Source organism: Oreochromis niloticus, linkage group LG10 (genome assembly GCF_001858045.2).
Source record: "Oreochromis niloticus isolate F11D_XX linkage group LG10, O_niloticus_UMD_NMBU, whole genome shotgun sequence".
NCBI classification, from domain to species: domain Eukaryota; kingdom Metazoa; phylum Chordata; class Actinopteri; order Cichliformes; family Cichlidae; genus Oreochromis; species Oreochromis niloticus.
The window spans coordinates 2792573-2816694 of NC_031975.2; the positions used below are offsets into that span (position 1 = coordinate 2792573).

The following is a 24122-nucleotide window of genomic DNA, read 5'->3' on the forward strand; positions in this document are numbered from 1 at the left end:
GGCAATTTCTTAGTCATCTGTTTAAAATCTGCTTGAAAATGTAATTATTGAAAGATGGCCACAAGGCCATATTAAAGGGGATATCCTGTTTTGTCCTTCAATCAGTGCATCAACATTTAAGTGGTCTCCTGTTGTGTTCACCTACCTCACACTTTAATTACATCGAGAGTGGTGGCTATCATGGCTGCTTGGCAAAGCGTTTAGTCTCATCATCCAAAGTGGACTAGAGCCTTTTTTATTAAATTAATGAGATAAGAGTGTTAGAAGTTGCTGATCAGTGTAAAAAGGACAGCAAGCTGAGTGGGGAAAAGCGTTCAGGGATAGATTTTCCTTAAAACTCCTTTTTGCTGACTGAAGACTGATGAGGTGATAGAGATGTGGACTAAAGTGATGATTAGAGGAAAAAATCTCTGCAACTCGGAGAAAATGTTCAAATAAATTTTGATTGAAATATTGTTGATTCTATGTGATGTTTTTTTCTTGCTCATTGACCATAAATGTCAATTTATGGTCAATTCAATCTCCAATTCTCTATATGAGATGTTCACACTAACCCTAATCCTGCTTTAAACAGTGAGCAGAGATTACACTAAAGTAATTTGGTGGCATTCCTGGTTTCTGCTCATGGAAAATGACAAACAACAGCGGGAGAAGAGTGGGATGGGTAAGGCTAACGTGGGAAAAAATAAAACTGACTGCAGTTAAATGACCAAGATGGGATTTGTAGGGAACCTTACAGATGTACAGGTTTACTCCAAGGTTCCCAAAATGCCATTCATCGCTTCTCTGGGGAACTACAAATAATCTTTGATAGGAAGAACTGTTCTCATACTGTGCTGTAATTCGCTTATGGCTGACATAAAATGCAAAGTCACCCTAAATTGAAAGGGAAATCCTAATTTATCTAACTAGTTATAAACCCATCACATCACCCACATTATGCCCCTTGGAGATTATTGACTTTCCAGTCTCCAGTATAGTGGTATTACCTTTCTCTGAATGAGAACAGTAAACGACTCTCTTAACCTTTATGTGTAAATCAGAATCAGCAAATGACCTTAAACTGTTAAAGCGATATGAGATTCATTCATCTGTTTGTTAGTTTGTTCGTTTTTACTAAAATGGTTTGCCACACCACTTAGCAGTTCATATCATAACAGCATCATCCATTTGGGAGAAAGTACCCACAGAAGCTGAGTGTTTGTAAATTCCACTGGGATATTTCTGGCATACAGGATGGAAGAACGTGAGCTGGCTCTAATCTCTGTAGGTTTTTGGAGATACATTATAGTCATTCTGTGCAACAGTGCAGCACAGTGTTGCTTATTATTGTTTGAAATTATGTATTCGGTGTTTACAACTGCTTTTTTTAAGACTACGAGTATAGTTTTTTATGCACACTCTGCCTAATGCATACTAATGCTCTTTGGGAAAACCCTGCTGATCTTTTACTACTTTTACTTGAATGACTCCAGCTGGAAAATACTGCACACTGCTACTTCCATATATTGAAAATATGCTGTTTTACATGTTTATGTGAGAAAGACACTTTCCATTGGGCACAGCATAGCTGCTGGAGTTTAATGAGTTTGAGAGGTTTAATGAATCAGTACTTGACAACACAAATCATTGAACAATGACATTTTTTATAGTACAAGAGAAAATGGTAGCAGCTTCAACTGAAGCTGTCGCTGAGTGCTTTAATTTCAGTTAAATTTTCAATTCAACTTTATTTATATAGCACCAAATCACAACAGTCACCTCAAGGTGCTTTATATTTTAAGGTAAACCCTACAATAATACATACAGAGAAAAACCCAACAATCATATGACCTCCTATGAGCAAGCACTTTGGGAACAGTGGGAAGGAAAAACTCCCTTTTAAAAGGAAGAAACCTCCAGCAGCATCAGTTTTTCAGCATCATTCCAGGCCAGGATGGTTCAAATTTTAAAGCTATTGCACAAATGCAAGAAAGCAGTCCTACATATTTGTTTAATATAAGCATCCGGGTCAAAAATGAATCCAAAATTGCACATGGTGCTACTGGAAACTAAGATTATGCTATCTAGGTAAGCATTTGATTAGAAGCCATACTTATAAGATTTAAGAGTAAAAAAACCCTCAGTTTTATCTGAATTTAGAAACAGGAAATCTGGTCATCCAACCTACTGATGTCTTTAAAACATTCATGCATATTAACTAATTGGGTAACTAATTGTGTTGCTGCGTGTCACCTGCACAGCCATAAAAATGTATGATCCATCCATCCATCCATCCATCCATCCTCTTCCACTTACCAAATTCAGGGTTATGCGCTGCTGGAGCTTATCCCAGCTACTACAGGACTAGAGGCAGAGTATACTCTAGATAGCCTAACAAATTAATTATTCTGTTCAATTTGCCTATTTTATTCAATCAAACATGCAAGACTCCCCTTATTTATCATTAAAGCTTTTATTACTAATGAGCATAATGTATATTAAAAATTACTTACATCACACATGTTGGCCAAGCTTGTTTACAAGAGAAGCTAATCTGCTACGATGATTACTGAAAGTGCTCATTTATCTGCCAATGCTATCTCTTTTTCCACACTTTGTGCAGCTCTTAACTGATCTCAGAGCAGTGAAAGCACAGTCAGTGGCTTGTCTACGAAGCTAATCTCCCATCAAGCTCCATGCACTCTTTAAGGGACACTGGCAAGTCCATGAGAATGCCTGTCAGATAACTATAGTGAAGTCAAAGGTGCAATATTTCCCTCTTAGATGTTGTGGAGTAGAAACATGAATAAAATTACATTCCAGCCGTGCGCTACTATGCCTAACTAAAATGGTAAACGTGGTAAAAATACCAAAAACCTGGCTTGTGGTTTGCTGATGTGTAACCTTTTTATCGTGCTTATATAAGCTCTTCGTACAGCCTCAGAGCTATAAGCATGCCTTTAGCCTCATTCACTGGTGTTTTAATGCCGTGAGTGCTGATGTTTTACATAACCCACAGACCTGGTTGTACCAAAGCTGTAGTTCTCAGTGTGACGTCCTGTACAGTAAAAAAAAGAAGAAGCTATTTTTATATTGTTTTTTCTTTTTTTTTAAATCTGGGATGAATGTGTTAAAAAAAAAGCCTAGTCCATCAAGTGTGTCATCCCTGCTCAGGTAGTCAGTCATCGCTCAGCAGTGTCACTCTTCCATGCTGTCATCTCTGTTTCCAGTCTGGTGGTGGGGACGCTGCTACACAGTTGTAATGGTGCTGGGATGAGCTGTCTGTGACCCAGTTTTGCTGTCTTCTCGTTAAATTGTTAATAGATCCTGAGTGCAGCATGGAGTCTCTCTAGGGAGCCTGAGCTGCAAAAAGAACCAAAAATAGCCCCCCACACACTTCCAAGGTAATTTATTTATTTTACCAATTGCCAAGTCTCATGAAATCAGTCATTGAGAGAAAACATACATGAGCATCACATGAGGAAGGAGTGATGGAAACAACAAATCTTTAAAAGCTGCTACCGCAGAAATAAATGTAAGCTTCTGCTGACACTGAAACCAACCCGCTAAAGAGCAAATTCTGGATAGACTCCATCTGTATGCTTGCACTGTGGCCCAAAGAAACAAAGAGAACTTGATGATACAGGAGTTTTATTAAACTTAATTCACTTCCTTACTTTTAGACAAACAATGTTTTAGGTCGTTTGCCACAAACACGCAAAACAAAACAAAGAAAAACAAACAAGCAAACAAACAAAAACAAGAATTATATGAACCTTGAAAGGCTTTGATCATTTAAAAACGGCCAAACTTTTTAATAAAACCTGTCATTTCAAGTTCACGTGTTTCCTTGCACTCCGTGTAGGATCGCATGAGGGGCATTTCTCACACATTTCCTGCTCAGGCTTCTCAAATTTGCATGAACATTTTATGGTCCCAAGTTTTAACACATGCAGTGAGTGCTCTGAAATCTTAGCTTCATATATCAAATACTTTGAAACATACTGAAAGTGGCCAAAGTTTCCTTATGGTACTCTAATTATAACTCAGAGCAGAAAATATTCTAAAATTCTGATGATGGTGGATTTTAAAATGGAAGAATAAGCACATATTTAATAAAATTATTTTCTGAATTATAATTAGAGCACCATCTGGTTTTTTTGGGACAGGACAATCTAAAGATATTTTTGTTTTTGTGATACAACTTGTTATATTTGCTCAATCCAGCATGACAGCTGATAATGACATTTTCTTCAAATATGTGATTAATTATGTCACATCAAAAATAGTCTACATACTTTATTTTATAGTATTCTGTAATTCAACAATGTACCATTCAGAAATCATCAGTAATTATTTTTTGCAGTTTGAATTTGTATGATTTTTTGTTCAAATATGGGACTTTCCAGGGGTGCTGGATTTTATTATTTTTTATTTTAACTAGTCAATATTTTGACATTTTTTGATGTATCTCTCCCAGATCACACATCCTGATTGTGATTCATTTCGATGGTAAGACCAGTGATACAGGAGCTCAAAGGATGAGAAAATTAATAACTTCTGGTGTTTATCAAGCTCTGTTTGTTGCCAGTCAACCATGGTAGGCATAGTGGCGCACATTGTACACTGTACAGGAGGAGATCATCATTAGCAATATAATTATTATCACTGCCATCCATTTGTCAAGCTCCCTCTGTTTCTGGCATACGGGACTGGAAGCCTGCAATAGTCGTGGATCCTCCTCGGGGACCATGCAAGCTAAAAAAAAAATCTACATAAGCTCCACATAATCTGCTCAAACACCAAGCAGTAACACAAACTCAGGTTCAGTTTAGCTAAACATGGCATTGGCACCAGAACGTGTACCAGACTCATGGTCTGCTCTCATCCAGCTTCCTGCCCTAACTCCCCGGATTTGTCTTCATGTTTGTGCTGCAGGGCCAAAGAATGACAGGACTTCTGAGTAAATGCAGAATCTAAACTGCAGAATCGATCAGTTCAATTATGTTTTAACAGCTAATGCTACTGATTGACCTGGTAGTTCAGCTTTCCATACTACATTGTGCCAAAACTTTAAACTAGCAAAAATCTCTTTGCTCAGTGTCCATAAGTTTGGGTCAGTTCTCTTTTGATAAAAACGTGAAAAAACTAGTGAAAAAAAATATTGAGTAAATTCAGAACAGAGCAATTAATTAACCAAATACAAGCTCTCTATTATTTAAGCAGAAACAAAAACACACTGAAGTTTCCCAGTGTAGAGAATACAAAGCTTGTGCCAAATCACCAGCTGACCTCTGCTTAGAAGACTGTAATTATATATATATTACCTTTGACTATACATCAAACATCTTTTACTTCATGAACCCAGCAGGTTCCAGATGTCTCTTCCTCAGCCTACATTCAAACTAATGAGATTCCAGTTGTTGCTCTGAAATATAGATTAAATGTAGTTCTGAGAGTAACAGGCCTCAGAGTCTGAGCCATCCCCCTTTCAAACCTTATTTAAGCACTTGCTTTTTATGTATCCTATTTCTTTCATGCTTTAATTTTTTTTTACTCCTAAGTATTATTTCAAATCTTCTCTAAAGTACTTCGCAAAGTGTTTCCTATTGTAGAATATAAATTGCTAAGAACTTTTCTGTTTTCTTTTCTTTTCTTTTTCTAATTAGATACAACAAACGTGTCTGTGGTACCTGCTCCTCTGGCAGTTTTAATAATCATGATAGCAGGCATCTCAGCTTGGTGTCCCAGCTTATGTCACATCTGTTCCTTAAAATGTCAAGGTCACAGCTGTCAGGTGTGAACATTAATGGAAAGTGGACAGCTACAGGAGGTTAGATGTGCTTTAATGACAATGATAAAATATGGGAGGAGGGATATTTGATCATGTCTTTTAGAGCTAATTGCAAAATATAGAAATACGACAGAGCCAGAATGCAGTAAAAACAGTAGGAGTGCTGTGCAAAATAACAACAGAACTTAAGATCAAGCTAGTCTTTCTCTAATTCTTTAATTGGTCTTGAGCAATACTTCTCCAGGCTTTATGAATGTTTTCCAAGCTTTTTCTTTGGAAATTGGCTGCTTGTATTTTCAGTCCAGTCCTTGAACCTGAACATTTTTGGTGGAATGTCTTTTTTCTTGTTTTTGTTTTGTTTTGTTTTGTTTTAGCAACATAACATTGAGTTATGAATCATTCAAGTCTAAAAATGTCACCTACCTATGAACCAGTGTTGTATTTACACATCAAAGACAGCAAAGAAAACAATTGAAATTGTATCTTTATGCAGTAGCAAAACAACTGGTGTCACAAAAACGCACCATATCCAGACAGAAAACACACAATGGAACACTATCACTCAGGTCTGGACTCCCTAGACTCCACACTTCAACTTTACTGTGGGATCATCTTGTCAGAGAACCAAAGGTGAACATGCAAGCAGTGGCGATAGCGAAAGTAGATGAGTTTAAATACCTGGGTATGGACCGTACACAAGAGAGGTGAAGAAGACAAGTGTCAGGGGTGATTAATGAGCAGCAAACATAAAAGGGAAGTTTAAAAAATGGTGGTGTGACCTGCCATGATATATGGCTTTGAGACGGTTGCACTAACAAGCAACAAGAAGCCAAACTGGAGGTGGCAGAGCTGAAGATGCTCAGATTTCTGATGGGAGTGACCAAAACACACAGGATTACAAATGAATAAATCAGGACAGAGACCGCTGATCTTGTACTCCTTACTATCATCACGGGGACCACTTTGTACTTGCCTTCCACATCTGCTCCAGCTGTTCCTTCAGCCTCTGGTACGTCTCTATTCTGTTCTGATGTTGCTGTTCACTATGAATGTGGCTGACCTTAATGAATCATTATCACTGTTGCTGATGAGCCAGGTACTTGTACCTGTCCTGTATGCTTGCTTTGCCTTCTGGCAACTTCACTCCTTCAGTCCAGATCACCTTCCCTCTCTTTGCAATGATTCAGCCGCACTTTTCCAATCTGAATGACATTCCAACATCCTTACTGTAGATGCTGGTAAGATGGATTAGTGGGTCTATTTTTCACTCACTCTTGGCATACAGTTTGATCTCATCTATGTAGAAGAGATGGCTGATGGTTGCTCCACTCCTGAATCTATATGCATATCCACTCTTTGAAATGCTTAGAGGTGAGCCATGTGCAGAACAGCAATGGGGCCAGTTAATCACCTTGGTCATCCATCTGCAATGCAGTCTTGAGCTCCCTTTCCTCAACCTCCACTCACACCTTGTGTCAGGTGACCTCAGTAGTTCAGAAGAAGGTCAAATAACCGTTTCCCCCAGTGTAACTCCATGAAGTCACACAGAGGAAGTGTGGTGTTCCTTCTTGTGGATCTCTGTCAAAGATCAGTAACTCTTTCATCATGGTTGATGCAAGTCTGCAAGTCCTTCCTCTTCTTGATTGTGATTGGTTGGTGAGACAAGAGTAATGGTGACAATTGTAGCAGTGTTCTGAAAGTTGAAAGATGTCCTGGCCAAGATGGTGGTGCCAATTTAGATTTGCTATGATGGATGGAGTCTTCTCGCTGACCCCCAAAAAATTCACTTACTTGGTTTGGATTTTAAGTCAGATCAGCACTGCTGTTTTTCCCTTTTCTCTGGTATTGCTTTAAAGTTCCTCTGTAAAATTAAAATGCTGCAGTAAACACATTCCTGCCAAACACAGTGACAATGCTGCTCCCTCAACTGAACTGAGGGCACAAGTGATGAGAGTCAAACCTAAGTAAATGCTGGGATGGGCCATGACAAACAACTCATATGAAAGTCACTCGTTGATCCCTGAAGTCATCTTATGATATCGAATGCAGGCGCTCTCTTGTTCTGAAGTTCTAAAGAATGTGCTGAAATTGAAGAGATGAAACCTCTGCTGAAGAAGTGAAATGGAACAGAGCATGAAATAGTGCAGAGAAAATGTGCTAATGTGTAAAGAGTGTGCACATTAGATGTTCAGCCGTTATGTAAGCTGTGAAAAATGGAAGAATGGAGTGGGCATATGAGTACATGTTGGAGAAAAGAAAGCTGTCCTCCAGACTTTAAAGGAAAACATTTTATTTATATGTCATCCACTACTAAGGCTGAACATACTTTACTGCCATAGCTTGCAGTCCCTAATATGATGTGAAAAATACACCTGGTGATGATGCCGGAGTTGCTATGATAATGATAATACAGCTCTTGTTCCATCTCCGTCTTAGGCTCAAAATGACTTTTTGAGACAAAGCCAAAAAAACCTCACTCAAAGTAACCACACACACACACACACACACACACACACACACACACACACACACACATGCGCGTGTGCATTGATGCCATGCCTTCTTTTAGCCCTCTCATGAAAAGCTGAACTATAACCTGATACTGTTATCTATGTTATCGGTGGATCTCTGGGGCTGATTAATAGGATGGCACAGGACAAGAGCAAAGAAAAGACTGAGGAAAACAGATTCGAATGTTTGAACTGTGCATCCAGTTCTGACCTGCAGTTTTTTACTGGTGTCAGCTCTGTTCATCAGTCTTGATTTCGGTTTCAGTTTCAGTTTAAATTTTATTTCTAAAGCACATTTAAAAGACCCAGGCACATCAAGGTGCTTCACAGACGAGCCGCATTTGTGAAGATGGAGCAATATTGTGCTCCATCTTCACATTGTACTGAAACAATTGCTCAACTCTTATTGTCATTCTGCTCCTGGATCTCAGCTCTGGCTGAATGCTCGCTTGTGGTGGGTGGAGGTGTGATGTATGGCACCATCACTTCATGGCACTGCTCCTGCCCTCCTGAATAACAGAGCACAATCAAGCAGCTGACAGTAAGCATGATGCCAGGAATCCCAGCAGACTCACTTAGATTTCTGCATGTAAACAGAAAAACAGATGGCCAAGTTGCCAAACAAGTTTTTCTTCCACTTGCTCTCCTGATGGCATAAGGAGACTCTGGGGGCGAGATATTTGGCTTCATCTAGGAGTCCAGGCAGCAGAGCTACAGAAACCCTCTATGCCCATCGAATATTCTCTGCTCAAATGGTTTTCATCTGAATGTGTCGCCGCTGTTTGTGCAGCTTATAGCAGAAGACTGTCTTCCTTCTCTCACCCCAACCGGTCGCAGCAGATGGCCGCCCCTCCCTGAGCCTGGTTCTGCCGGAGGTTTCTTCCTGTTAAAAGGGAGTTTTTCCTTCCCACTGTCGCCAAAGTGCTTGCTCATAGGGGGTCATATGATTGTTGGGTTTTTCTCTGTATCTATTATTGTGCGATCTACTGTACAATATAAAGCGCCTTGAGGCGACTTTTGTTGTGATTTGGCGCTATAATAAATATAATAAAATTGAATTGAATTGAGTTGACTAAGAGACATGAAATCCATTCTCAATCCCCAAAGTGTCTTAAATTCACATCTCTCCCTCTGATGTGTCAATGCTTCTGTTGCTCTGCATTTGCTGCAACCTGTCGGTTTGCCCATCAGTGCCAGTTTCTCTGTTTATCATGTACATATACATACATATTCCCTTGTTAGCCTTCACATGCATATGAAATTGAATTACAATCCCATTCTTAATCCATAGGGCCTAAAAGACGTCTGCCCACCATTTGCAGTTATAACAGCTTCAATTCTTCTGGGAAGGCTTTTCAGGAGTGTGTTTATGAGAATTTTTTTTACCATTCTTTCAGAAGTGCATTTGTGAGTTCAGACACTGATATTGGATGAGAAGGCCCGGCTCACACTGTCTGCTCTAAATCATCCCAAAAGTCTTCTATTAGGTTGAAGTCAGGACTCTGTGCAGGCCAGTCAAGTTCTTCCACACCTTCATCCTTGTCTTTATGGACCTGGCTTTGTGCACTGGTGTGCAGTCATGTTGGAACAGGGAGGGGCCATCTCCAAACTGTTCCTGCAAAGCTGGGAGCATGGAATTGTCCAAAATATCTTCTTATCCTGAAGCATTAACAGTTCCTTTCATTGGAAATAAGGGACTGAGCCTAGCTCCTGAAAAACAACCCCACATCATAATCACACCTACACCAAACTTTACATTTAGTACAAAGCATCACACAAGTACTGTCCTCCTGGCAACCACCAAAACCAGACTTGTCAATCTGAGTGACAGAAGGAGAAGCATGATTTGTTACTTAATGGACTATAGAGCAATAGAGAACACGTCTCTACTCCTCAGTGGTGGTGTGCTTTACACCACTGCGTCTGACACTCTGCATTGCTCTGGGTGATGTAAGGCTTGGATGCAGCTGCTCGACCATGGAAACCCATTCCATGAAGCTCTCTACACACTGTTGTTGAGATAATCTGAAGGCCACATGAAATTTGGAGGTTTGTAGCGTTTGACTCTGTTTGCGACCTCTGTGCGTCTCAGTGTCGTCTGAGCCCGAGCTGTGATTTTGCATGGCTGTGGCTGAATTGCTGTCAGTTGCTTTCACTTTGCTATAATAACACTAACAGCTGACTGTGGAATATTTAGTAGTGAAGACATTTCATGACTGGACAAGTAACATCCTATCACGGTACCACGCTGCAGTTCACTGAGCTCCTGAATTCAGTGATTTACATGGGTGGGTGAATACTTTTGGCCATATAGTGTATTTATTGAGAAAGAAGAACTCTGACGGCATAGATGCCAAACTAAAATGATACTTTATACTTTATATAATTATACTCTACACAGGCGCAGTCAGTGCATTTCAATATCAAGCACAAAAGATAAGCCATGCCTTTTTTTAGCATTAAGTATTGGCACGATTAGCAGTAAACTGCATGTTGCAGCACTTTTTATATTTTATAATAAATATATATCAACAATCTAACCACTTTTTTGTATGCACCACCAGCTCAGGGCCCAGTATATTTTGGTATGTAGACTAGAGCAGCCAGTGATTGACCCGCTAACCTTTGACCTGTCCTAGTGCCTGAGCCACAGCCACCCCAAATAAATGGTGGGAAACCAAAGCTCCATATGAAGCAAGCTCTCTTAGAAAAGCAGACTGATCTAAGTTGTGAATGTGAAGCAAGCCTCAGCTCACACTGTGAGCCTGGATGCAATCTTACTTTGGGCGAACGGTATCATCCCGTCAGGGGAGAACTCTCAGGAGCTGTAGGAGCAGGCAGAGCAAACTTGTCTCTGCTGCAGAAACACGGATTATAGATCAACATCCTGGCTCGCCTCACAAAGAACCGCAATTCTCCTTTCAATTGTTTTATGTGTTGCTCATGTCTGTGTGACTATAACAGATGCTTGTTTTGTTTCAGGAAACGATCAGATTGGTATTTGGGGGAATGAACAACATATTTTGTGTTGAAGGCAGGTTTACATGTAACGTCTCAGGCTGATGTTAATTGTAATTTTTAATTGCTCATTCTTTCTCTTCTCATTTTTGCAGAGACAAGCATCTGGCCCAATGACCGGAAACAGCAAAGCATCTGGCCAAGGTATTTTTAAACAGAATATTAACAATGTGAAGTTTTTACCAAAGATTAGATTGTTTAAAAGACAACCATGTATAAATCTTTACACACTAAAGTGACCTCAACACCACAAACACAAGGTAATTTTCTCATACATTCTCTACTTCTGCGTGGTTTCATTTAAAGCACTGCATAAGTGTTTTTAAAGCACATTATAGGTTTTATATTATCCACAGCTGTGAACATGGTGGAAAAGATCTACAGCAAAATAAGCACATTTTTTGTATTTACTAAGCACAGTTCTTGAGTAAATGTACCCACACTATGTGACGTGTAACTCAGAAATAAAAAACAGAGTTCAAGTGTTTGGGCATTTTTGCATATTTAATTTTAAGATATATTCTTCTTTAAACCATCAAGTTAAAACAACAAACTGAGAGACAACTGTGTGCTGTGAGGAGAAGGACCCAAGTGCTGACACACGAAAGAACAAAACTTGAGCTTTAAAAAAAATGAGCTGTTTATTCGAGGCTGGTGAAACTACAAAACAAAAGGGCAATGGTGAAACTAAACTATAACCTAAACTGGGTGATCTAACGCTAACACAAAAAAACCTGGAACATGAACGTGGAAACCCAGCATGAAAAACCTGGAACGTGAAGACTTGACATAAATACATGAAATCCCTGGAAACATGGATGTAGTAACAAGCACACATAGCAGGAAAGCAGGCTAAGCAGACAAAGAGAGACTAAATACACACAGGAGGTGATCAGGGGAAGTGGACATAATGACGCCACAGGGGAAGTGAAACTAAATACACTGAACATAGAACACCAGACCTCTTCAAAATAAAACAGGAAACATAACAGGACGCAGACATGACACAAAGACTAATGAGGGACACGCACACTTTGGAGGTGTCCAAATTCATAGGCTGCATCCTCCTGAGACCGCATTTATTCCGATTACATCACAGCGACGCGACGAAGGCTGTCCAAATTCGCAGACTTCTCCGAATGCAGCCGATAAAATGCGTCCTCCTTTTCCCTGAGTTTGAAGGATGGGTTGGGTGTATCCTTCGTGGCCCACCATATCCCAGAATTCATAGCAGCCAATTCCAGTTTCCAACAATGGCGGCCGCTACTAAGTTTTAATATTACTCTTATTAATCTTTCTGGGTCACAAAATAAACTTTTGAGATATTTCAGGCGAGAATGTAGCTGTCTAAACTTCAGATATCTGCTCGCTTTATCAAGACATCACATATTTGCAAAAGTGCTCCGACGTTTTCGGAGACATCTGTTACCCACCAGCTCGATAGCTAGCCGGGCGATAACAGCGAACTCCCCACACATCGTTTTCAGATCCCCGCGGTCTTTCACTACTCAGGTTAAACATGATATATAAGTCACTTACATAAATTAAAAATGTTGTTGCTTGGCTTTTTTCAGTGTTTGATTTGTTCCTGAGTAAATCGGTTTGGCTGAGATTAAAGTTATAGTTTTCACACAGCTGAATAAACATCAGACGGAAGACTGATTAAACAGAAGTGTGAGACGATCGAGAGTTTACTCCAGTGTCCTGTTATATTTTAGATACAAAGGAGCAGACAGCTGACTTTATTAAACTCCACCGAGACAGCTGGTGACTCAAAACTGAAGGCTAGACGGTCCAATTTCACAGCCACTCACTTCCGGCCTATCCGGCCTTTGGAGGACCCGGCCTACGTAGACCGCGAAGGCCGGGTCCTCAGGAGGATGCAGCCTATGAATTTGGACACCCCTTATAAATACAGAGGGCAAAAGGGGACTGGGGATGAGACACGGACATAAGCACAAACAGAACTCAAAGTACTTGGTCAAACGACCCAGGACCAATACAGTTAGTTACAGAGCTGAAGCTGGGCATTTTAATATGGGCGTGTATCTGGACCCATGACCTCTGAGCCAGCCTCATGTGGCTGTTAGAAGAACAGTAATTTTTGGCACTGCTGCTATGGCTTCATTTTTCATTCCCAAAGGTTTTCACTTGGTATTGATACAATTTGACAAAAACACAATTTTTTCTGCCATATCTGACATCTTTAAACAATAAGAAGTGTTACAGCCTGTTTTCTTAAAATAAATACATTAATAAATACAAGTATATATATTTTTTAATCCTCATATTTGGATGTTTTCTCTGCAATTTAAGCATTGTTATTGTGAAAGTAGATATTGATAAAATTAAATCTAACATTGCACAAGTGTGCTCCAGTATACCTGTCATGCTTTTCTTATTTAATTTGAATAGTTGATTTCAGTTTGTTTCTTCACTGTTTATCTGAAACAACACCAGCTCTTTCTAGCATGGCAGTAACTCTCAGGAAGACCTACTTTGTAAACTGGGCCATGGTATTGTTGGCGTGATGAAGTAATTCTAATCCCTTGAGTTATAAACAGCAAAATTGGACTCTGAATACTTGGCAGAATCCTTTGAAATTCATAAATGGTGCTAAGTGCAGAACTATCATCCTGGCAAAATGATAGTGTGGAAGAACAAAAGACTGCTTCTAATGAACCTCACACCAGTGAATGGCTTTTTTCAACGCCTGAGCTCAGGTGAGAGAATCAGTCTGGCTTGTGGGATTATCAGTTGCTAACTAAGCTTAAAAAAAGATATCCTGTCATGAATATGCATTCAGCAACTGTTCGACCATGGAGAAGGTGTCATAAATCTTGTAAGTAAATCTAAGTAAGTCACTGTAGTTTGCACATTTTCTGAATTCAATTTCACGGCACTCATTGAATGTAATCTCCTCCACTCCTCGAAGGTAACATTCTTCTCACACAATCAATGTAGCAGGTTATTAGCAGCCCATTCACTGCCAAACAGCTCCATAGTCCATTCAGCACAGAAGGACCGCATGTCATTTCCCCTCTGTCTCTGGGGCTGCTGATAACCCTGTAAAGACCCCGTGTTGAAATGGATTTTTGTCCCAACCTTTTGGGATGATGAAGTGTGTTGCAGCTCTGGCTCGGTCCAAAGGGGGACATCACAGCAGTGATCAGGAGAAATTTGAGGACACTAAATTGAATTTGACACGTGTGAAATGCATTCTTGTGACATTTGCCCATTTTGGTCTTTCCTTTTAAGAAGAGGTAGTAAGCTGTGTGCCCTTGAATTCTATGCAGGAAAGAAAAGGCACTTACAAAATGAATAATGCTCAACACATGACAATATCAGGAATGGCAAATCCAAAGGTGACATGTGTTGCATAGATTGTATAGAAACCTCCTTCACATAGATGGAGCCATACAAATGCTGTCATTTTCCTGTTTGCTTGTTTTGGCATAACCACTCCAATGTCTCTATTCTCACCTCTTCCATTTTTTAATCCATTCATATAAATTACATGCCAGGTTTCAGCTTCAGAAAGAGGGAAACCTAAAGAAGCAATTTCTCACTGTAGCAGTTTATATTTGTCAGCAAGCCTCTATTCTGGGACCTTCCTGCTCTTCCATGTGCATATGCGGACAGTGGCGTGAAACAGGCCCAGAGAACAGCAAACATGGTGGCCCATTGTATGGGACTGTGGGACGAGGCTATATCTCTTAAAAATACAGAACATAATAACAAATTTACTTTACAACATTCATGGACTGTACCATTTAATATACTCAGAATTCTAAGCAACATTTAAACATATGGGAATTGTTACCTTTTATTTCTTAATATAAACTTTCTTTTCTTTTCCGGCTCCAGCAGATAGACATAGATATCCAGCAACAAAGTTACTGCCAAAGTCCACAGTGCCTTGCAGTCTGGGATAATTTACATTTCCCTTCACTAATCATTGTCCATATAATCTAAGGCTGCTGTAATATATATATAAATGATCTGCAGCAATGATTTACAGATGGGATTCATTCATTGGTTCAGCAGTATGACCTAAAGCGTGATGTGCTTTTAAAAGTTTCTTTGTGGTGTAAAGGGCATGAGCCATGTGGAGCAGGTGTGATTATAAAGAGTGATGGTGTGTGTGTGTGTGTGTGTGTGTGTGTGTGTGTGTGTAATAGAGAGAGATGTGCAGTTATGAAATATAAAGTTGTTGTTCACTGTCATCCAAGGGCTTCAAGGTCAACAAAAGGTACCATCTAAGCGTAAGTAGGCCATTTGGAAAAAATCACCTTTCATGCAAGAGTGCACAACCACGCACGGAGCACTGTACTGCATGAAAACTGTAATACTCGAATAAACAACTGACCTTTTGTTAAAAGTGAATGAATGAGCATGATGTTTTTTGGTGTTTTTTTTTTATTGCAGTGAGAACTGAAGCGATATCCTGTAAAACTGATTCTTTTCACTTTTTTATAATCACGTCATGTTCTGTGATCAAGCAGCCAGCTGCACTTCTGTCTTCTCTGTTTATCCCTGTCTGGGCACTTCATCTTTGTTGCTTTGAATCTATTAATCAGAAGCTTGTTTCTTAATTAAGTACAGTGCATCTCATTCCCTTCACACACAGCACCCGGAGGCTTGAGGGAGTTGAGGGTTCTGGCTTAAAGAACTAGAATCTTCTCTGCTGCGCTGTGAAGAGCACGTTCCCCGTTTGCTTCTTTTGTCAGTTTGTCAGCTTCTGCTCTGTCCTTTTACTGAATGTCAGCCATCTGTAATGACATTTACATCTAACAAGAAAGAGGTCACTTCTGCAGCACTGCAACAGAGCAGTAAAAATTGACTGCAAAACCTTTACTAAATGTTTTCTTTCTATGTTTTGCAACCGCTGTTTATACTGTTTTGTCCGTGTCCAATAATGGCTCGTTTAATGGCTTCCGCATCCCCAGAGTTTACTCTTTGAATCTGTAAAACATTCAGCTTCCCTCAGCTGTCGAGGATCTCCAGCCTGACGAGGATAAAAATTAGGCCCATGAAGCTGCTGGATCAGTGTAAAATAATGGTTTGAAATATTCTTTCTCCTCAAGTGTGAAGCTGTAGTTTGTTTTAATATGCAATTCTTGTGCCATTAAATACAAAGAGACAATATAACAAAAGTAGAAGCAGTATTCATGCATATGGTCCAAGAAGCGGCTTTACGTTGCTCTCTGTGTTAGGAGTAGAGGTTAGCCAAGTTTGTCAAACTAACCAGCTAGTCTTCATCTCAAAAAGCTTTTATGCAAATTTACATATTTTTGTAAAACCAAAAGTATACAATACCTGTGACAACTAGGAATAAAAAACAGCCTTGGTTTCTGAATGTTCTCTTTCACAGGATAACAGAAACGTAGCGTTTTGGACACCAGGGGTAAGAAATGTTGAGACTCCCACACTGTTAAAAAAAAAAAAAAATCCTAAAAAAACAGTAATATTCCGGCAGCTGGGGCACCAAAATAATACCAGAAAATAACTTTCTCATAAAAATACGGTTATTTTCAGTAATGACAATACAGTTTGTTTCCCTAATTTTACATGGATTTTGCCTTTTTCAAGTGCTTTTAAACATTAAATTAGGAACATTTTAATGTGATTAAAGAATGAAATTACCTATAAACAAGGTCAATGAATGCGGCAATATGAATAATAATACTTAAATGTACAGAAATATACAGTTAACAGTTGGTTTAAATAATTCAATTCAATTCAATTTTATTTATATAGCGCCAAATCACAACAAAAGTTGCCTCAAGGCGCTTTGTATTGTAAGGTAGACCCTACAATCATATGACCCCCTATGAGCAAGCACTTTGGCGACAGTGGGAAGGAAAAACTCCCTTTTAACAGGAAGAAACCTCGGGCAGAACCAGGCTCAGGGAGGGGCGGGGCCATCTGCTGCGACCGGTTGGGGTGAGAGAAGGAAAACAGGATAAAGACATGCTGTGGAAGAGAGACAGAGATTAATAACAGATATGATTCAGTGCAGAGAGGTCTATTAACACACAGTGAGTGAGAAAGGTGACTGGAAAGGAAAAACTCAATGTATCATGGGAATCCCCGGCAGCCTACGTCTATTGCAGCATAACTAAGGGAGGATTCAGGGTCACCTGGTCCAGCCCTAACTATATGCTTTAGCAAAAAGGAAAGTTTTAAGCCTAATCTTGAAAGTAGAGATAGTGTCCGTCTCCTGAATCCAAACTGGAAGCTGGTTCCACAGAAGAGGGGCCTGAAAACTGAAGGCTCTGCCTCCCATTCTACTTTTAAATACTCTAGGAACAACAAGTAGACCTGCAGAGTGAGAGCGAAGTGCTCTAATAGGGTGATATGGTACTACAAGGTCATTAAGATAAGCTGGGGCCTGATTATTTAAGACCTTGTATGTGAGGAGCAGGATTTTGAATTCAATTCTGGATTTAACAGGAAGCCAATGAAGGGAAGCCAAAACAGGAGAAATATGCTCTCTCTTTCTAGTCCCTGTCAGGACTCTTGCTGCAGCATTTTGGATCAGCTGAAGGCTTTTCAGGGAGTTTTTAGGACATCCTGATAATAATGAATTACAGTTGTCCAGCCTGGAAGTAATAAACACATGAACTAGTTTTTCAGCATCACTCTGAGACAGGATATTTCTAATTTTAGAGATGTTGCACAAATGGAAGAAAGCAGTCTTACATATTTGTTTAATATGTGCGTTTAAGGACATGTCCTGGTCAAAAATGACTCCAAGGTTCCTCACAGCATTACTGGAGGCCAAGGTAATGCCATCCAGAGTAAGAATCTGCTTAGATACCATATTTCTAAGATGTTCAGGGCCGAGTACAATAACCTCAGTTTGATCTGAATTAAGAAGCAGAAAGTTAGCGGCCATCCAGGTCTTTATGTCTTTAAGACATTCCTGCAGTTTAACTAATTGGTGTGTGTTACCTGGCTTCATGGACAGATAGAGCTGCGTGTCATCTGCATAGCAGTGAAAATTTATGCTATGTCTTCTAATGATGCTGCCTAAGGGAAGCATGTATAATGTAAACAGAATTGGTCCTAGCACTGAACCCTGTGGAACACCATAATTGACCTTAGTGTGTGAAGAGGACTCTCCATTTACTTGAACAAATTGGAATCCATTAGATAGATATGATACAAACCACTGCAGCACAGTACCTGTAATACCTACAGCATGTTCTAATCGCTCTAATAGGATATTATGATCAACAGTATCGAACGCAGCACTGAGGTCTAGCAGGACAAGCACAGAGATGAGTCCACTGTCAGAGGCCATAAGAAGATCATTTGTAACCTTCACTAAAGCTGTTTCTGTGCTGTGATGAGCTCTGAAACCTGACTGAAACTCTTCAAATAAGCCATTCCTCTGCAGATGATCTGTTAGCTGTTTGACAACTACTCTTTCAAGGATGTTTGATATGAAAGGAAGGTTGGAGATTGGCCTATAATTAGCTAAGACAGCTGGGTCTAGAGATGCTTTTAAGTAAAGGTTTAACTACAGCCAGCTTGAAGGCCTGTGGTACATAGCCGATTATTAGAGATAGGTTGATCATATTTAAGATCGAAGAATCAATTAATGGCAGGACTTCTTTGAGCAGTTTTGTAGGAATGGGGTCTAAAAGACACGTTGATGGTTTGGAGTGTCCGGAGGGGTAGAATATTTTACTGCTATTATTGGCTGCTATTTTTATAATCATCATTACCATTTCATGTTAATAGTGATGTTGCATTTAGATGCATTCAGATGTTCAAATATATTGGTATTATATTAGTCTTTATTACAGGAGCAGTTATAACCACTTTAAGCTGTTGAGTTGAATTTATAATCTTAAATGTTTGTATGCAGACTGCATGGTGAAAGAAAAGGCCCCACGCAGAGTAACTCCAAAAGGAGACAGGAAGTTATAGGCTTTTGAAGTTGCAGGCTTGCAGAAGTGAAACTGAAAGCAGAGTGAGTGCAAGTTAAGAGCAGGGTGTTTTATTATGCATTTATCTTTGAGTTAAGCTTTAAGTAGTTGTATTAGATTGAAACAGTTGTTTTATACATTTTACATAGAAGTTAAGATCATTACACACAGGATGGCCTTAGCCTGGTTGCTAAGGTGCAGAGAGCAGATGCACACTCTGTGCACGCGCAGAGACATACACACACACACAGACACAAATAGAGAGGTCACGACACGTACGCAGTACACAGCACGCACGCGCCCCCGCACGTGCACGCACACACATATTAGATCGACTCATTTAGGTAAGAGTTTATAACTGCAAAGTTTGGGTGCGTACGTGTTAGTCTGTTCCAGGAAGTGCACCAGATGTCCCAGAGAGAAGCGACAGCGAAGACGAGCTGAGGGGAAGCACCGACCCGAAGACAATGTTCTTTTAAAACTATGATAAAGGTTGTTGACAGAACATTGGTGGTTTTGAGTTGACGTATGCTGTATTAAATCTGCCTAGCAACAGAAAAGGGGGCTGTACTATCTTAACCCTATAAAACCGTTGTCTGAATATGGTAAAGCAGTTCAATACTGATTGGGTTGTTGGACTCACACATGTGTATTCATTAAAATGCCGTCTAATTGCACACGCCCGGATCAGTGCTTATTTATGGATTCCTCTCTCAACATTGAACCCTAACAGGAGGAAGTAATTATTGAAGTTAACTCAGAAAGATCAATTGGAGAAAAAGAGTCTAACTTAACATCAATGGTACTAAAAGTAGCTGTAGATAATATTACATCTGTGGGATGATTATTGGTAATTTTTTCTCTAATGATAAAAATTTTATTTGTGAAGAAGTTCATGAAGTCATTACTAGTTAACGTTAAAGGGATGGTTGGCTCAGTAGAGCTCTGACTGTTTGTCAGCCTGGCTACAGTGCTGAAGAGAAACCTGGGGTTGTTCTTATTTTCTTCAATCAGTGACGAATAGTAAGATGTTCTGGCTTTGCGGAGGGCTTTCTTATAAAGCAGCAAACTATTTCTCCAGGCTAAATGATGATCCTCTAAATTTGTGACACGCCATTTCCTCTCCAGCTTACGAGTTATCTGTTTTAGGCTACGTGTTTGAGAATTATACCACGGAGTCAGGTACTTCTGATTTGAGGCCTTAGTTTTCACAGGAGCTACAGTATCCAGAGTCGTACGTAGTGAGGAGGTAAAATTATTAACAAGATAATCGACCTCTGTTGGAGTAGCGTTCAGGTAGCTGCTCTGCTCTATGTTGGTACAGGGCATTGAAGATGATAACAGTGGGTGGATTATATTCTTAAACTTAGTTACAGCACTTTCAGAAAGACATCTACTGTGATAAAGTCTACTCTGCACTGCTGTGTAATCAATTATTGTAAATGTAACTGTTATCAGGAAATGATCAGACAGCAGAGGGTTTTCAGGAAACACTGTTAAATGTTCAGTTTCTATGCCATATGTTAAAACAAGATCTTGAGTGTGATTAAAGTGGTGGGTGGGTTCTTTTACATTTTGAGAGAAGCCAATTGAGTCTAATAACAGATTAAATGCCATGTTGAGGCTGTCATTTTTAGCATCTACATGGATGTTAAAATCACCCACAGTAATTATTTTATCTGAGCTGAGCACTAAATCAGATAAAAAGTCTGAGAAATCAGAGAGAAACTCTGTGTAAGGCCCAGGTGGACGATAGATGATAACAAGTAAGACTGGTTTCTGAGTTTTACAGCTGGGGTGGACGAGGCTAAGCATCAGGCTTTCAAATGAATTAAAAGTCTGTCTTGGTCTTTCGTTAATTAATAGACTGGTGTGAAAAATTGCTGCCACACCGCCCCCTCGGCCTGTGCTTCGAGGTTTGTGGTAGTTAGAATGACTCGGGGGTGTTGATTCATTTAAACTAACATAATCATCCTGCTGCAACCAGGTTTCTGTAAGGCAGAGTAAATCGATTTGTTGATCAATTATTAAGTCATGTACTAACAGAGACTTGGAGGAGAGAGACCTAATATTTAATAATCCACATTTCACCGTTTTACTCTTTGGTTCAGATGTGGATACTGTATTGTTCTTTCTTTGTGATTTTTTATGTTTAAGTTGTTTATTGCTGGTTTTTAGTTTGTTTTTTGTCCGTTTGGGAGCTGACACAGTCTCAATGGAGATGGGTTTTTGGGGGGTAGCAGGAGGAGAGAAGCTGCAGAGAGGCGTGTAAGACTGCAACTCTGCTTCCTGGTCCCAACTCTGGATAGTCATATTTTGGGGGGTTTAATAAATTGGTCCATATTTCTAGAAATGAGAGCTGCTCCATCCAAAGTGGGATGGATGCCGTCTCTCCTAACAAGACCAGGTTTCCTCCAGAAGGTTTGCCAATTATCTATGAAGCCCACATCGTTTCTGGGACACCACTCAGACAGCCAGCAATTTAAGGAGAACATGCGGCTAAACATGTCACTCCTGGTCTGATTGGGGAGGGGACCAGAGAAAACTACAGAGTCCGACATTGTTTTGGCAAAGTTACACACCGATTCAATATTGATTTTAGTGACCTCTGGTGTCATTACTGCCGACGTGAATTATGATCTTACTGTATTTACGTTTACCCTTAGCCAACAGTTTTAAATTTCCTTCAATGTCGCCTGCTCTGGCCCCTGGAAGACAATTGACTATGGTTGCCGGTGTCTCTAGCTTCACATGTCTGAGAACAGAATCACCAATTACCAGAGTTTGACCCCCGGCGGGTGTGTCACCGAGTGGGGAAAAACGGTTAGACACATGAACAGGTTGGTGGTGTACCTGGGGCTTCTGTTTAGGACTATGCTTCCTCCTCACCGTCACCCAGCCGCCCTCTTTCCCCAGCTGCTTGGGGTCTGCCGGGGAACAGCTAGCGGGGCCTAGGCTATCTTCGGCTGCACCAGCTACAGGGGCCTGGCTAGCTACGGGTGAATGAAGGGTGCGAAGCCGAGTCTCCAATTCAGTAATCCTGGCCTCCAGAGCTGCAAATATGCTACACTTGTTACAAGTATCATTACTGCTAAAGGAGGCCGACGAGTAACTAAACATCTGACACAATGAGCAGGAAAGTGCAGGAGGGACAGGTGAAGTAGCCATGGTGCTAACGAGTCGGCTACGAGCTAAGCTAAGCTAGCGAAACAGTACAGAGACAGTGAGTGAATACTTTGGCTATAAATTAGGTAGTGAGTACACAGAAAGGGTGATTCAGATGAAGCACGTTTAGATTATACTATGAAAAATGTATATAAAAGATTTTAATTAAATTGCTAAGCAGATAAGCTACTCAGAAACACCACTGTGTTTGAGCAGGAACAGGAAATGATACTCTACCACAAAGCGAGCGAACACCAAGTGACAGCGCCACCAGAGAAATCTTTCAGGAACTTTTGATATGTCTATGAACTCCCCTCTTGAAAGTCCTGCTGTCCTCTCACATTCCCATGTCTCCTCTCTCCCCAGAAGAAAAGAAGAACAACCTCCCCCAGGATTTTGACATCGACATGGACGCCCCAGAGACGGCGAAGGCTGCTGTGACCATCCAGTCACAGTTCAGGAAATTCCAGAAAAAGAAGCAGGATGTGAAGTCGTAGAGTGGCATCTCCTAGCGTCGTCTTCAGCTGACGTGGGCCCGGTCATGCATGTCATTTAAACTGCATCATCATGAACTGGAAAGGGAGGGTGAGGGCGGGATTCCTGAAGGTGGAGGTAGAAGGGTGCGGTTAAATTGTACCTTTGTGAAAGTCTGTGCATAATGAATAACTTTACTATATACAAAATGTTGCATTATTACTTTCTTGGTGTATGTATTTAGATAATAATATAATTTTGCTATTTCTTTTTTACTTCAGTGACACTTTACAGTTTGGTTTCACACTCACTGCACACCCACATAAACAGGAAGCTTAAATATGGGAGGTCTTCTCATGTAATGTTAAACAGCGATCTTTGATTGATGCTATAATCTGGGTCACAGTACCAGCAAAAGAGTTGGGCTCCACTGGAGGCCTGTTATTGGCTTCTTCCTGTGGCTGAGCAGAGTGATTCCATACTGTTACAGTGTCTTTAAAATCCAATCAATTTAGTGTCTCTAAATGTGTTCACATGTCGCAGGTCTCCTCTCCGACACGCCTTTCCCCTGATGACGCTCTCAGTTGTATCTTTGTTGATACTGCAGATGTTGTGATTGTGGGTCTTTGCCTGTTGTGGTTCCAGTGTGATTCTTCATTGTTAGATTGGCTCACGTGTATTGTACAAGCACACACATGCATGCATGAACGCTCACACATATGCGCACACATGCATATCCACTTCTACAGAGAAATAAATAAAGACAACAGAAAGGAGAGATTTCTTTTGGAGTATTTCTTTCCTTGCTACAAAATTCATGCACTGCATGCAGCAGGTCACATCTGTGATTTAAAAGGAAAGTTGAAAAAGCTGACATTGAAGCATGCATGTGCAAAGCTGCAAGATTATACGAAAACTTTAGTGATGATTGTGAAAGTGGTTATATGCACACACAATGTACTTTGTGTGCTGCGGTTAAAATTCTATTTACATTGATCACAGTGCTATACAAATATTGCAGTAGTTAATGTTTTGCTAGTATATACAAGCTGGGATCAAAAGGTTCTAATGATTGACCTTAAAAAGAGGTTTTTAGGTGATTCATAGACGTTGTTGATCTCTCATTCAATATCCTTCTGTCCTTGTGGACCTGTGCCTTTAACTTGATTTACATTTTTGGTAATGTGGACAAAAGAGTTGCACTAACCAAACTGTTAAATTGTTTGAATTTAAATATTT

At 40.1% G+C, this 24122-nt stretch overlaps 1 protein-coding gene and 1 long non-coding RNA gene across 5 annotated transcripts in view; one reads left to right on the forward strand and one right to left on the reverse strand.

The window, feature by feature from the left end:
- Positions 1-23661, forward strand: part of LOC100703182 (calmodulin regulator protein PCP4) — a 28818-nt gene extending 5157 nt beyond the window's left edge. The window contains exons 2-4 of one of the 3 annotated variants that reach the window (XM_003449809.4): positions 11400-11448; positions 15537-15569; positions 22776-23661. In XM_003449809.4, the coding sequence (XP_003449857.2) occupies positions 11400-11448; positions 15537-15569; positions 22776-22906 (213 nt within the window). In that variant the 3' untranslated portion in view covers positions 22907-23661. The remainder of the gene's footprint in view (positions 1-11399; positions 11449-15536; positions 15570-22775) is intronic. The other 2 variants (XM_019363475.2, XM_003449808.4) reach the window with 2 other exon arrangements.
- LOC106098562 (uncharacterized) lies at positions 15576-22784 on the reverse strand. 2 transcript variants are annotated; one of them, XR_001224833.3, is made up of 3 exons: positions 22647-22784; positions 16624-16735; positions 15576-16312 (listed from the first exon to the last, which is right to left on the reverse strand). It is a non-coding gene; the product is annotated as an uncharacterized LOC106098562 (long non-coding RNA). The 2 variants fall into 2 exon arrangements; XR_003221912.1 differs by having other exon boundaries at positions 15576-16511.
- Positions 23662-24122: the final 461 nt, after the last annotated feature.